The sequence below is a fragment of the Loxodonta africana genome, chromosome 21, assembly GCF_030014295.1.
Source record: "Loxodonta africana isolate mLoxAfr1 chromosome 21, mLoxAfr1.hap2, whole genome shotgun sequence".
In the NCBI taxonomy this organism is placed as follows: domain Eukaryota; kingdom Metazoa; phylum Chordata; class Mammalia; order Proboscidea; family Elephantidae; genus Loxodonta; species Loxodonta africana.
Window position 1 is genome coordinate 47,988,608 of NC_087362.1, and position 14,354 is coordinate 48,002,961.

The 14,354-nt window shown below is 42.7% G+C and overlaps 1 protein-coding gene across 2 annotated transcripts; it reads left to right on the forward strand.

The window, feature by feature from the left end:
• Positions 1-659: 659 nt before the first annotated feature.
• NOB1 (NIN1 (RPN12) binding protein 1 homolog) lies at positions 660-12,202 on the forward strand. 2 transcript variants are annotated; one of them, XR_002787462.2, is made up of 10 exons: positions 660-790; positions 912-1,044; positions 3,132-3,262; positions 4,657-4,728; positions 4,948-5,076; positions 5,171-5,377; positions 5,930-6,027; positions 8,239-8,383; positions 11,426-11,526; positions 11,613-11,725. XR_002787462.2 is itself a non-coding variant. In XM_003417052.4 (9 exons), exons 1-9 carry the CDS (start codon positions 728-730, stop codon positions 11,880-11,882), a joined length of 1,248 nt encoding a protein of 415 aa, XP_003417100.1. In that variant the 5' UTR covers positions 660-727; the 3' UTR covers positions 11,883-12,202. The 2 variants fall into 2 exon arrangements, 1 of the variants encoding a protein (XP_003417100.1); XM_003417052.4 differs by lacking the exon at positions 11,426-11,526 and having other exon boundaries at positions 11,613-12,202.
• The last annotated feature ends 2,152 nt before the right edge of the window (positions 12,203-14,354 follow it).

Below are 14,354 nucleotides of genomic sequence, written 5' to 3' on the forward strand. Positions count from 1 at the left end.
TATGAAGGCAGGAGCTATATCCCAGCCACTAAAGGAGTACTGGCCCATAAAAGTCCTCTTTAAATGAGTTGTTGAATGAATAGATTTCAGTCACATTTATTGAGCACTGAACTCGTTGCTGTTACAGTGTAGGACTGATTTTTTTAAGACACATTAAAAAGTCTGAAATATATTATCCTAAGTCAGGTAAGTCACTATAAGTTGGAATCAACTCAATGGCAGTGGATTTTTTTTTTTTTGAGGGGGGGGTTGAGTCAGGTAAGAAGAGGAGTTCCAGAAAGGGGGGACTATCAGCAATGCCAAATACTACAGTGAAATTTAGAAGGCAGAGAAATGAAAACCAAAATCAAAAAAAAAAAAAAAGATATCATATATTAGAAAATTAGAAAGAGCTTCCAACTACACAATTTCAAGCAGGGATGGTAAGGTAAAAACCATTGGCTCCAGAGGTTGAAGTGACTAAGCTGCTAGAAAAGCCCATACAGTTCTTTGTGGAAGAAGGATTTGGGCAGTTCCTCAAGGTTTGACCCCGCCCACATCTCTTTGGCTGGGCCTGTGGTGTAGGCGCGCATGCTCGCAGGTACTCCTCAGTCGGGAGATGCAGGCCAGGCCGCCAGGAGGCGCCGCTGAGTCGCAGCTGCTCTTCCGGTTCCCAGAGGCCTGGAAAGGGAAGCAGGGGCCGACTTGAACTCATTGCGCATGCACTATCGGTGCTGGCTCGACCAAGATGGCTCCGGTAGAGCACGTTGTGGCAGACGCCGGGGCTTTCCTGCGGGACGCGGCTCTGCAGGTACGGAGGGCTCCTGCCGAGAGGAGCGGAGTGTGGGCCGGCGGCTGCTGAAGGAGGGCATAAAGGCAGGCGGGGGATTGCGTGGTGCGGGTGGATCTGAGCTGGGCCCATCTCTCCGCAGGACATCGGGAAGAATATCTATACCATCCGGGAGGTGGTCAGCGAGATTCGGGACAAGGCCACGCGCAGGCGGCTCGCTGTCTTGCCCTATGAGCTGCGTTTCAAGGAGCCCTTTCCGGAGTACATACGGCTGGGTGAGTGCCTCTGCCCCAGCGTTGGCGGGAAGTCGGGCCCCAGGGCGCAGACCAGACCGGACCTGCTCCGCTGCGAGTTGGGGTCTGGCTCCGTCATCAGCAGTTGATTTAGAAACAACACGTTCTGGGAGATCGTGGCGAGAGAGAGGTTCCGGGCGTCAGCCAGGCTTGAGCTCAAGGCTAGGCCTTGGCAGTTACTAGCTATGTGTTCTCCGGCCTGTCATTCAGACTGTAGGTCTCGGTCTCTTCATCTGTTAAGTGGGAATAAAAGGTAGCCAGAATGCTTCTTAGAAGTAAGGATGGCATACCTTGGGCGTGTTATCAGGAGGGACCCGTCCTTGGAGGACATCATGCTTGGTAAAAGAGGAGGACCCTCCACGAGATGGATTGACACAGTGGCTGCAACAGTGGGCTCAAGCATAGCGACCATTGTGAGGACGGTTTCATGCTGTCGTGCACAGGGTCACTCATGAATCGGACCTGACTCCATAGCATCTGACGGAAACAACGCACCTCAGAGGTTAAATGAGGCATAACTCAGCATAATGTGTAGCACTTTGTAAGCACTCAATAAATTTGTTTCAATTCAAGATGAAAGAAACCAAATCTGTTACTCTTGCCTACTTTCCACTACATCATCCCCATAGGGTGATGATGGTTTTGGAAAAGCCAGCCAGCCTTAAGCCAGAAAAAGGCTTTTTAGGCCTTAAACTAGGCCTGAAAGAAAACTATAAACAAGTGTCCCTCAGCTTAGGGGTCAGTGTTGTCTTGTTAGGGATCAAGATGGTTATACCCAGGAAAGTTCCTTAGTGGTTGGAAATATTTTAGGGGCTAGAGGCTATTAGTGGAGATATTGTTACCGAGTCAGTCTCTGACTTTGAGGCTCTGCAGGAGAAAGACCTGGTGATCTGCTTCCATAAAGATTATTGCCAAGAAAACCCTGTGCCACAGTTCTGATGTCACACGGGGTCGCTGTGAGTCAGAAACAGCTGCAGGGCACCCCACAACAACAGTGGCTTTCTCCACCAACTTACTAGCTTTGTAATCTTTGACAAGTTATTTAACTTTTCTGAGTAAATATTAATAGTACTTTATGGGATTTCACTGAAAAACGAATTAATTTGTAAAGCTTTTAACACAGTGCTTAATACGTAGTAAGTGCCCAGCGAAAGTAAGTGAAAACTTCTTCCTGTTACTGTGTCAGAAAATTTGGTTGTGATTATTGTCTATGTCTCAGAAGAATAACAATAACATCTGGCATTTGCTGTATGTTAAGCGTGGACATGAAGAAAATCCTGGTGGCGCAGTGGTTAAGAGTTCGGCTGCTAACCAAAAGGTTGGCAGTTCAAATCCACCAGGTGCTCCTTGGAAACCCTATGGAGTAGTTCTGCTCTGTCCTATAGAGTCACTGTGAGTCGGATTCAACTTGACGGCAACAAGTTAAGCATGGACGTGGGTTTTTCTTTTTTTAAAAAAACAGTACTTGTTAACAAAGCAACGGAGTATTTTTGTTTTATTATAGTCTGCAATGGTTATCGGTTGAGTTAACTTCCCATAATGTTTTGGAATCTGCTCATCAGTCTATTAACCTGGATTGATATACTTAGAACAAAGAAGCTTAGAAACTGTTGTGTTCCTTCACCAGCACTTGATAAGAATGTCGCAGTAAACCTAACAGGCATAGATCTTTGTGGTAGAGAATACAGAATTCTCAACTATGACTAGAAAAAGTTCAAGAAGTAGATGAAAATGTTAGAAGTAGAAGTTTTTCTTGAAAATTTATCCTTTCTCAGTTCTTGTCCTGTTTTCATTATGGTTATTTAAGGCCATAGGAGCCCTGGTGGTGCAGTGGTTAAGTGCTCAGCTGCTAGCTGAAAGGTTGCTGGTTCGAATCTACCCAGCTGCTCCACAGAAGAAAAGACCTGGCAATCTGCTCTGTAAAGATTACAGCCAAGAAAACCGTAGGGGAAGTTTTACTCTGTCACATGGGGTCACTGTGAGTTGGAATCGACTCAGCGGCACCCAAAAGTGTTCAAGACTGTATGACTTTTTGCCTCTAACTGAAGTTGAGAATCTTTTGTTTACAGTGACCGAGTTTTCAAAGAAAACTGGAGACTATCCCAGCCTCTCTGCCACAGATATCCAAGTACTGGCGCTCACCTACCAGTTGGAAGCAGAATTTGTTGGGGTGTCCCACCTAAAACAAGAACCAGAAAAGGTAAATCAGGAAGCTATTTTTTTTTTAACTTTCTTGTGGAAAATATCAGATATTCAAAAGTAGAGGGCATAGTATGGTGAACCCATTGTCCCTATCCACAGTTACCAACTCGTGGCTAAATCTGTATTTGTGTGTACCTGCCTTCAGCCCCAAGTACTTTGAACCTCAGACATAACATTATGGCACCAATAAATATTTCAGGGTGTATCTCTAAAGATAAGGATTCTTTTCAAATTACCCACAAAATCACTATTACTCCTAAGCAAAATTAATAGTAATTCCTTAATGTCATCAAATATGCAGTCAGTGTTCCCATTTCCTGATTATTTTATAATTTTTTTTAACAGTTTGTTTGAATTTGAATTGGAGTCCAAATAAGGGATTGGCGAACGTGTCTCTTTGGATCTGTAGATTCCCAGGAAGGGTTGTTTAAATTTGAAAAAATGCAGAAAGAAAGTAAAAATTGCCTATGTCCCCCCTTAATTTTTTTAATGTAGAAAGTTCTTTCTGGAAGTTAGAAAGAAGTAAACATTAAGTGCTTTCCTTTTTTTTTTTTAAACCCGTGTACACTCAGAACTCTGGGTTCCCGTTGTGCTTTTAGGGACCCAACTTAGTTAGGCTGAGGAGGCTGATGGATTTGTGCCTGGGACTCTAGCTGGCTGTGTTTTCCATGCCAGACAGTTTTGACTTGATAAATAATAAACTGATAAAACCCAGTTTCGAGTTGTGTTGACAGTTGTGTGATCTCCTCTGCCTAGAGTCAGAACTTCGGTGGACTCATGTACCTGTGCTCATTGGAGCTGCCCTCACTTGTTTCAACCAGGTTCAGAGTCCTTTATTCAAAGACTCTAAACATGATGCTTAAAACATACTTCTGTGTGTTGATAGAAAGTTTGTCGGGGAGAATATTTTTATGTAGACTCCAACTTTGTGACTGACCACTGTGTAACTAGTAGCTGATCTTCCATTTGGCATCCGTCTCTCCATAATGACTAAAAATTGCCCTTCTCTTCAGCCTTTTTGGCAGGAGTTAGATATTTTGTATCAAAAGCTTTAAGATGACATATTCTCTGTCCCAACAATTCCACTCTTAGGTATTCATCCTAAGGATATAATCAAAGATACTTTCAAGTTTTACAATTAACAATTTTCATTACAATTTTATGTGTAATGGTGTGAAGCAAACGTCCCAGAGTGGTTGTCCAGTGGTGATGGGATCACTGAATGTTGTTTTTTTCTATTTTGTTAATAATTTCCAATTTTTTAAGCAAGTAAAGTTTTTTACTTCATTAACGAGGAGGAAATACTTTTATTTTTATTTGTGAATTACCCTTCCATGTTCAATTTGCAAGCTGTATTTTCTTGCTTAGAGTTGTCATTTTTGTTCGTTTTAGGTTAAAGTAAGTTCATCTGTTCAGCATCCAGAAACTCCTCTGCTCATTTCTGGTTTCCATATGCCTTCAAAGGTAATTCCTTCCACAAGCCATGCTGTCACATTCTTTTTCTGCCATTTGTCATACCGCCACGGTTTATCTGTTTACAGTGAACCAGACTTTCACTGTACCTGGACTAATGTCGTAGTTTATCAGCCCTGTCAATCTGACTTACGTGTCATACATGTTTTCATCTGTACCCTCTCCATTTTCATTTCATTTTTTTTTCATAATCATTTCTTTTAATCTCAGCTTAAACCCCCACCAGAAAAAGTAGATCACGAACACCCAGCCAGTGAGCCTGAAAACCTGGAATTCAGTTCCTTCATGTTCTGGAGAAACCCTTTACCTAATATTGATGGTGAACTCCAGGAGCTGTTGGTAAGGCCTTGATTCTTGATCTCCTGGTGACAACACAGTAGCTTCTCCCTGCTGCTCCTGTGGGCTGGGAGTTTATGAATTCTTCCTGTTTCAGCTTGACAAAGGGGGGAGTGTGCCAGGTGAGGAGGAGGAAGAGGAAGAAGAAAATGGATTTGAAGAAAGGAAAGACGAAGACAGTGACGATGATGGGGGTGGGTGGATAACCCCCGGCAACATCAAGCAGATCCACCAGGAGTTAGAACAGTGTCGTGTCCCAAATGACGTGCGAGTTGGCTGCGTGACAACAGACTTTGCCATGCAGGTGAGGGGTTGAATGGGCACGGACTGGCCCTGGGCTGTGTGTCATACCCGTCATCGGCAGTGGTCGCTTGGAGGTTGAGGATTGTATACAGAGCTGTGTGTAAGCTTCTGGTTCCAGAAACCTTACCTGTGCCCTTTGGTAATTTTTAATTTTGGTTGGAGGCTAGAGAATACAATTTTTAACGTTTAACATTCATGATTTGTTGATGCCTTTCCATATGTATAACTTTCTATACTCATTTAGGTACTTAGAGAAATAGAGAAGGTTTCCAGCCCAGAAATAAGTATGTTTGCCTTGACAAAATAATTGTGTCTGTAGTTAATGAGTAGAGTTAATGAGGGGCCTTGGCACTTGAGATGAGGGAGAAACCTGGGTCCTTGTCCTAGTTCACACACTGTAAGACGCATCCTAAAGCTTACTTTTCCTTAGCAAAAGCCCTTTATGAGCGGAACCAGGTTTGTGAGGTTCCCTTGAGTGTAGTTGTAAAATTAACATTAAAAGCAAGTTTAGTTTTGCCGTGAGTTCAGTTGTGCTTTCCCTTGTTGGTTGTAGAATGTTCTGCTACAGATGGGGCTGCACGTGCTGGCGGTGAATGGCATGCTGATCCGAGAGGCCCGGAGCTACGTCCTGCGCTGCCATGGCTGTTTCAAGTGCGCAGCAAGTATTCTGCACCCCTCTGTCTAGCATGCTCTTCTCTCCCTAACCCTCCCATGAGCTTTTTCAGAAAGAACACTGCATTATATACACATACTCTCTCCGTCTCATCATTCCTTCTGTCAGCTGGGCTCTGCCCTTACCAAGGCACTGAAACCCCCGGGACAGGTCAGCAGTGACCTTTCACTTGACAAATCCGGGGGATGTTTTCAGTCTTTAAATTAATGGCATTGGGTTAGGGATCTGGGTTCTGGAACAAAAGAGCTGTCATCCTTTAGAGATTCACATTGAACTGTTAATGAATGGGATGCTGTCTGAGATTTGCTTGGAAATAATACACAAGTGGGGGGAATGGATGGAGGTAGAAATGAAATGAGATTGGCCATGAATTGATATTTGTCAAAGCTGGGTGTTGGTTACAGAGGGATTCCTTGTGGTCTTTGGCCTACTGTAGTCTATGTTTGAAATTTTTTATTTAAAAAAAATAGTGGACTACTTGGGTTCCAATCCAGATTCTGTCCTCTACTGCGTGTGGTTTTACAAAAGTTACTTAACATTTCTGTGCTTCAGATTCTTCTTAAAGTTGAGAAGGTTGTGAGGAACTAGGGAGATAATTGTATAAAGGTTTTGCTTGGTGTCTGGCACAGAGGCGCACTCATTCAGGAGAACTGTTGGATTGTGAGGCGCTCTCTGCTCTTCCATCTGTTTTCTGGCTTTTGAACTGGTTCTCTCTGTGAGGGCTGGTGTTCCACTAGAGACCCTCTGGTTGGATGGAAGAACACCGACTACACTACAGCCTTGCTGTTCGAGTGTGGCCCTGGGAACTTGTGCTGGTGGCTTCCAGCCATCCCATGGACTCGGTCTGGATTTCGTGGCCATTGTGCAGGTTGTCTAGTGGACCCCCCTCACTGTGGAGGGCTGTGTAAAACGTTTGGGAAGCAGCCAGGTGTATTACTGGGTCCCTAGTGCTATCCCACTGGGTAGAATCGTCTGGAACCATGCTCCCCTGTGGGCTTAAAAAAAACAGTGACTAATGGGCTCAAAGGGCTTTTTTTTTTTTCTTTTCTTTTCTTTTTGGCCCTGCCTACCATTATCTGCAGTCCTGCCAGTGACTTACGAGTGAGGAAACAGCCACTCCTCAAAGCTGCCTCTGCGTTCTTGGTCTTTCTGTTTCTTAGTGCTTAAATTTAGATGTACCAGGCTTATGACAGTAAACCCCCTTTCCTTATAAGATACTGCCACCCCACGATTGTCCTTTGTTTCAAAAGCCCCGCGTTCCCCAAATTAACATTCAGTGTCAGGTACACTTGGAAGTGTTCTCCCAATTTAACATTCAGTGTCAGGTACACTTAGAAGTGTTCTCCCGTCCAGTGAGATTAGCCCCAAAGCTTGAACAGTTTCTTGTATAGGATAATTGGTTCCAAGCACTTACATAGAGCCCCTTCATTCACTTTCAGAGACTTGGAGAGAAGGAATTTGGCTTTTCCAGCAGGTTGACACAGCTCTTATCTTGTGACCATTGGGAATTCACAGAAAACTCAGGACAGGAAGCAGCAGCTTTTCCTGCCCAGGGTCCACCATTGGGACTGGAGGGGAGGGAAGAGGGCCAAGGCGTTGGGGTCTCCCCTCAGCACCCACGCCCAATTCCAGTATTGCAGCTTTTATGGTGTCTTCTATGTAATGTGTTAATAAATTCTTGGCACCTCCAGAGCTACTTCGTGGTTAACACCCAGGCTGACATTTGGGGACAGGTCGTTAGAGCTGTAAAAATACGTCCCTTGAGAAAGCACAGCAGTATTAAGAGCATTGTTTTCTGGAGCCGAACTGCCTGGGCTTGTGTCTGCCACTCAGCAAGCAGTCTTATCTTACCTCAGTTTCCCAGTTTGTAAAATGGGGATAGTACCAACCTCATGGGATTTTTTTTTTTATGTTAAACTTATAGAATGATACTTGACATTCAGTAATGTGACAACATTCAGCTTGTTTTCACATTTACTTATTTGCTCGTTGTGTCATTTACTGTAGCCCTCGGAGAAATGCTCGTTCCTTCAGCCTGAGGCCACCTCTGTACTGCGTGTGCCTGATGGTTCAGCCTTTCCCCTGTTTCCAGTTGTTTTCTCCTCTGAGGCCTGTGACTTGCCTCTGCTCTGGGGATGGGGTTTGTTCCTGTGGGTCCATTACAGACCATCTCCTTTTGTGTTTCCCAGGACAACATCTGACATGAACCGAGTGTTCTGTTCTCATTGTGGAAACAAAACCTTGAAGAAAGTGTCTGTGACGGTCAGCGACAATGGCACCCTGCATATGCACTTTTCCCATAACCCTAAGGTGCTGAACCCTCGGGGCCTCCGGGTGAGTGTCGTCTATCTCCAACTCCCCAACAGCAGGACCTAATTTTGGGAAAGTGGAACCTTTTAATGCCAGAATCAAGATTAACAGAGAGGACCAAAAACCCCAATCATTCCTATAGGGTAACTATTCCAAACCCAAAACCCACTGCCGTCAAGTCAATTCCAACTCATAGCAACCCTATAGGACAGAGTAGAACTGCCCCATAGAGTTTCCAAGGAGCGCCTGGTGGATTTGAACTGCCAGCCTCTTGGTTAGCCAGCTGTAGCACTTAACCACTATGCCACCAGCCTATTAAGAGGCTGTAAATAAGGCACCGACAGAGATGGGGAAAGTGTACAAGATAGCTTCCATGTGAGTTTCTTGAGGGGTCTGCGATCTAATGAGAAATAACCAGTAATTCCAGATAGTAAATGATAATGGCAAAATGTGTGGGGTTCAAGAAGAGGGAAATTGTTGGAACATGGTGGAGGTTGGATTTGTGCAGGGGTCTAAAGGATGGGCAGGATTTCTAGAAGTTCTGAACCAGAGGGGTAGGATGAAGACTGGAGAGACAAGTGAGAGCCAAGGTGTAGCTGATCTTGGGGACAAGATTTTTTTTTAAACTCTTATTTTGAAATAATTTTAGATGTATAGAAAAGTTGCAAAAATAGTACGAAAAATTCCTGTTTACCATTCACCTAGATTCCCCAATGTTAATCATTCTCTCCGTGTGTGTGTGTGTGTGTATGTGTGTGTGTGTTTCTGAACTGTTTGAGAGTGAGTTGCACACATGATGCACCTTTACCAGTAAATACCTTGCTATGTAGAGTATTTCCTAAAACAAGGACTTTATCCTAGGACTACAGTATAGTTGTCAAAATCAAGAAGTTTAATCTGTAGACCTTATTCAAACTTTGCCAGTTGTCCCTCAGATTTCCTTCATAGCAAAAGGGGTTTCTGTGTGTGTGTCTGTGTCTGGTATCCAGTTTAGGGTCACATGTTGCATTTAACTGTCATGTCTCTTTTAAACTAATCTGTGAGTGGAAACCCTGGTGGTGTAGCGGTTAAGTGCTGTGGCTGCTAAGCAGAGGGTCGGCAGTTCAAATCCAGCAGGCACTCCTTGGAAACTCTATGGGCCAGTTCTACTCTGTCCTATAGGGTCGCTATGAGTCGGAATCCACTCGATGGCACTGGGTTTGGTTTTTTGGTGGTTTAGTCTGTCAGTCTTGTCTTTTAGGACCTTGACATTTTTGTCTGAGGTATCCTTGTGATGAGACTCAGGCTGTGCGTTTTGAGCAGGAACACCCGGAAGGGAAGTTGTGTCCTCAGTGCATCATACCAGAGGGTACATGATGGTCAAGGGTCTGATTTACTAATGATATTAACTTTAATTACTTAGTTAAGGTGGTTTCTGCCAGAAATGTCCTCTGTAAAGTTATTATTTTTAATTAATAAATAACTTGTAGAAAGATACTTTGAGAATATATCATTCTCATCAAAACTCATTTATTAAAGTTGCCTGAATCAGTCATTACAATAATGGTTGCCAAATGGTGGCTTTCTAATTCCATCATTCCTTCTGTACTTAATAGTTGACATTCTAATGTAAGAGGGAGCTTTCCTTTTGTCCCTTTTTATTTATTCATTTACCTATGAGTGTGGACTTGTGGGTCCTTATTTTAGTCTACAGGCTGTGATATATTACAATCTTTATTTTGATACCCACATTGTTCCATGATTGGTCAGCGAGAGCCCTTTCAAGCTAACTTGTTTCCTTTTGACATGTTCCTATTATCTTTGAACACTTTCTCACTTTCTGACATAGTAACATGTCCCAGGCTCTTCAGTCTTCCCTGCCCCAGCACTGGAATCGGTTATTTCTCTAAGAAGCTCTGGTTCCTTTTATGGAGAATGGTTTTTAGAAGCAAAGATCTGGGCACTGGGTGTGCTCATAGTCCTGGGTATCCTTGTTCCTCAGCTCTCGGTAGACAGAGACAGGAAATACAAGTGATGTGTATAAGTACAAACATTAACATTATGTATTTTTATATATTAAATACATAAATTTGTAATTTCAATTTCAATCCAACATCTCACAGGGTTTGTTCTGGTTCTCCCCTTTACCATATTTGTAATATGTCTATCCTCCTGATTTTCATAATTACTTATTTGCTCATTCCTAGAATATACATTGTTTTAGGATTGCTAACCTATACCAAAAAAAAAAAAAGTTGCTGTCAAATCAGCTCTGACTCATGGCGACCCCACATGCATCCAAGTAGAACTGGGCTCCATTGGGTTTTCAGTGGCTGATTTTTCCAGAAGTAGACTGCCAGGCTTTTCTTCTGAAGAGCCTCTGGGCAACCAGACCATTGCAAAAATAGTAGAGTTCTGTATTGATACATAATTCTTTTTGTTTTTAGCTGGGGGTATAAAGTCAAAATATTGTGTTCAAATAGATTAGTTTGTTTTTTCCTTCAGTGTAATTAATTTTTTGAAATACAATTAAGTTCATTTTCTGTTTAGAAAGGCATTTTTTGGTGGAACATAAATTTAGAATTTTTATTTCTAAGTTCCTCATTTGCAACTTTGTGGCTATTACTGGTTAGGAAGATGCTCAGTTTTTAAAAATATATATTGGTTTAAAGAAAAAAGGTTGAGTAAATAATGACACAGGGTCTATAGATAGGACAGAAATTGTGAAAGCAGGTCTGGAAATTTGGGGAATATCAGACAAAGGAGTTGAGTGTGTGTCAATGGAAGGGTGCCTTGTTGAAAAGAAAATTATCTGCTTGAGGTGAGTGGGGCAGGGGTGTGACTGGGTTGAATGTTTTCTATCAAGAGAGTTCCTATAGAGAAATCCAGGACCTGAAAGTGAGAAAATACTGAGGAGTACCTGTAAGCTGTTGGTGCCAGATGGGTAGATTGTCAGCCCCTCCATTCCTAGAATTTTATTTGATTCTTTTGTCACTGCGTTTCTCTGGAAAGCAGTAGGTTTACAAGACAACTCATAGGCAAGTGACTTGACCCCCTGAGCCTCAGTGTCCTCATCTGTGAGTTTAGGTGAAGCTCAAGTGGGAAGATGCATGCCAAGTGCTTAGCACCTAGTGGGCAGCACATTACTGACACTGTTGTTGTCATCTGGCTGAATCGGGATCTGTAAGGTGAGTTTTGCTCTAAGAGGATATGGCTATATATCAGTGAATGTGGATCCCCATTCTTCTAACGGCCCTTCCTGTCTTATTTGCAGTATTCACTTCCCACTCCTAAGGGGGGCAAATATGCTGTCAACCCGCATCTAACTGAGGACCAACGCTTCCCTCAGCTGCGACTCTCCCGAAAGGCCAGGCAGAAAACCAACGTGTTTGCCCCTGACTACACAGCCGGGGTATCTCCCTTTGCAGAGAATGATATTTCCAGCCGATCAGCTACCTTACAGATCCGAGATAGCACCTTGGGGGCTGGGAGGAGACGGTTAAATCCCAACGCTTCCAGAAAGAAGTTTGTGAAGAAAAGGTGATTGGAAGCTCCCCCAGGCACACTGGATTGCTGCTGCTGTGGAGTTCTTGTGTCCCATTTCCCCAGCTGTATCATCTCCAGAACCATCTGGATGAGAAGAGTAGGCTCAGCTGTCAGCTTACAGAGTGCCGCTTTGTGACATGCTGTGGTGTGCTGGGTCTGTGGTGGGAGCGGGCAGCCCTGGCCCGTGAGCATCCAGAGAGCTGGAATTCTTGCCGCGTCAGGTGGAATTTGATACAAACAGAAGGACAATGTCCTGAACTTCAAAGAGGGAATTTCCAAATGATATTTTTCTAATAAATGTGGTTGCAAGCTTCTGTACATTTTTATGAAATAGCCTAATTTTTTGCTGGTTAGGTACTTGGAAAGCTAACATTTAAGGTGTATATCCAAGGAATAAGCATTTAGATTTGTCTTTTTGCCAGAAAATATAATAAACCAAAAAATGAACCAGTTGCCGTGGAGTCGATTCTGACTCATGGAAACCCATGTGTGTCAGAGCAGAACTGTGCTCCACGGGGTTTTTCAAGGCTCTGAACAGATTGCCCAGCCTTTATTCTGAGGTACCTCTGAGTGAGTTTGGACCACCAACTTTGTGGTCCCCAAAAAATGTCCCTTGTCCCCATCCCCAGAACCTGTGAATGTGTTACCTTACATGTCAGAAGGGACTTTGCAGATGTGATTAAGGACCTTGTGATGGGAAGATTATCAGGTGGGTCAGTGTAATTACAAGGGCCCTTATGGAAAGGAGGCAGGAGGGTCGTTGTTAGAGAAGGAGATGTGACCAGGGAAGCAGAGGTTGGAGTGGTGCAACCATGAGCGAAGGAATGCCAGCAGCCTCTTGATGCTGGAAAAGGTAAAGAAGAGATACTCCCCTAGAGCATCCAAAAGGAACACACCTCTGACAACACCTTGATTTTAGCCCCAAAAGACCCGTTCTGGACTTCACACCTCTAGAACTGTAAGATCATAAATGGTATGTTGTTTTCAGCTACTAAGCTGGCGGAAACTATTACATACGGATACCTCTAATTCCAAACCAGCACCTAGGGAGACTCTTACCTTCCCCTTTTCATGTATACAGCTCTTCTCCTCACTGAGAACACTAGTTCCAACAACTGATTTGCTCAGTCTGAATTCCCATTAAGTGGTTTCAGAGTTGCTATACCCATAGCACTACCAGAACAAACCTGCTGAGTACAAGATTCAGTTCTTTAGACTGATAGTATATATTCAAAGTGCTATCTTCAAAAGCTCCTTAAATTAGGGTTTTTTCACCTCTGTGGTAATCTTGTCCATTTGGTATATAGATCAATCATTTGTTTTGGTTTATATTCAGTTTAAAAATTTCCCCCATCCTACTGATCTAATTTTACTTTTTTAAAATATGAAAACAGTAACTTAGTTCCAAAAGTCAAAAGCACTAAAAGGAATATGTAGAGTTGGATGCCATTACTTTCCTTATGCTACCCCATTTGCCCTCAACCCCTAGATAATTTTATTTGTTTCTGACTTACCCTTGTTTCCGTTTGCTAAAATATGTGTGTATGGAATTAATAAAACCAGAAGTTCTTAGAAAAGATCAATGAAATTGACACACTTCTAGTTGACTGACAAGGAAAAAATGCAAATAACCAAAATAAAAAGCAAAAAGGGGGGACATGTTACAACAGACCCAGTAGAAATAAAGAGAATAATGACAGAATATTAGAAACAACCATATGGCAACAAACTAGATAACACTGATAAAATGGAGAGATTCTTAGAAGCACACAACCTACCCAAACTGACAAGAGGAAGGAGAAGTCTCAACAGGCCCATAACAAGTGAAGAGATGGAATCAGTGATCAAAAACCTACCAACAAAAAAGACCTGCACCGGATAGCTTCACTGGGGAATTCTACAAACATTCAGAGAATTGACACTAATCCTGTTTAAACTCTTGCAGAAGATAGGGAAACAAGGCATACTGCCTAATTCATTCTATGAAGCAAACATAAGCTCGATACCAAGACCAGATAGGGACGCAAGAAATGAAAACCATAGGCCAATGTCTCTTATGAATATAGATGCAAAAATCCTCAATAAAATAACAATCCAGCAGCATATTAAAAAAGTCATACATCATGACTAAAAACTAAGTGGGCTTTATTTCAGGAATGCAGGGATGGTTCAACATTAGAAAATCAACATAATATACCATATCAATAGAACAAATTAAAAGAACCACATGATCATCTCTATGGATGCAGAAAAAACATTTCATAATATCCAACACCCTTTCCTGATGAGAGCCGCAAAGGAGACTGGAATAGAAGGGAAATTCCTCAGTATGATTCGAAGTATATATCAAAAGCCCAACATTAAAGAAGACAAACAGAAGCCGATATTGTTAAGATGTCAATGCTACCCAAAGCAATCTATATATTTAATGCAATTTCAATCAAAATTCTAACAGCTTTCTTTAAAGAAA

What these genes read in the sequence shown, in the direction of transcription:
- NOB1 (XM_003417052.4), top strand. Translation starts at nt 728, where the DNA reads ATGGCTCCGGTAGAGCACGTTGTGGCAGACGCCGGGGCTTTCCTGCGG. An exon ending in TCCGGAGTACATACGGCTGG is followed by an intron (nt 1,045 to 3,131) that starts GTGAGTGCCTCT and finishes TTTTGTTTACAG; the next exon opens with TGACCGAGTTTTCAAAGAAA. An exon ending in GTTTCCATATGCCTTCAAAG is followed by an intron (nt 4,729 to 4,947) that starts GTAATTCCTTCC and finishes TTTTAATCTCAG; the next exon opens with CTTAAACCCCCACCAGAAAA.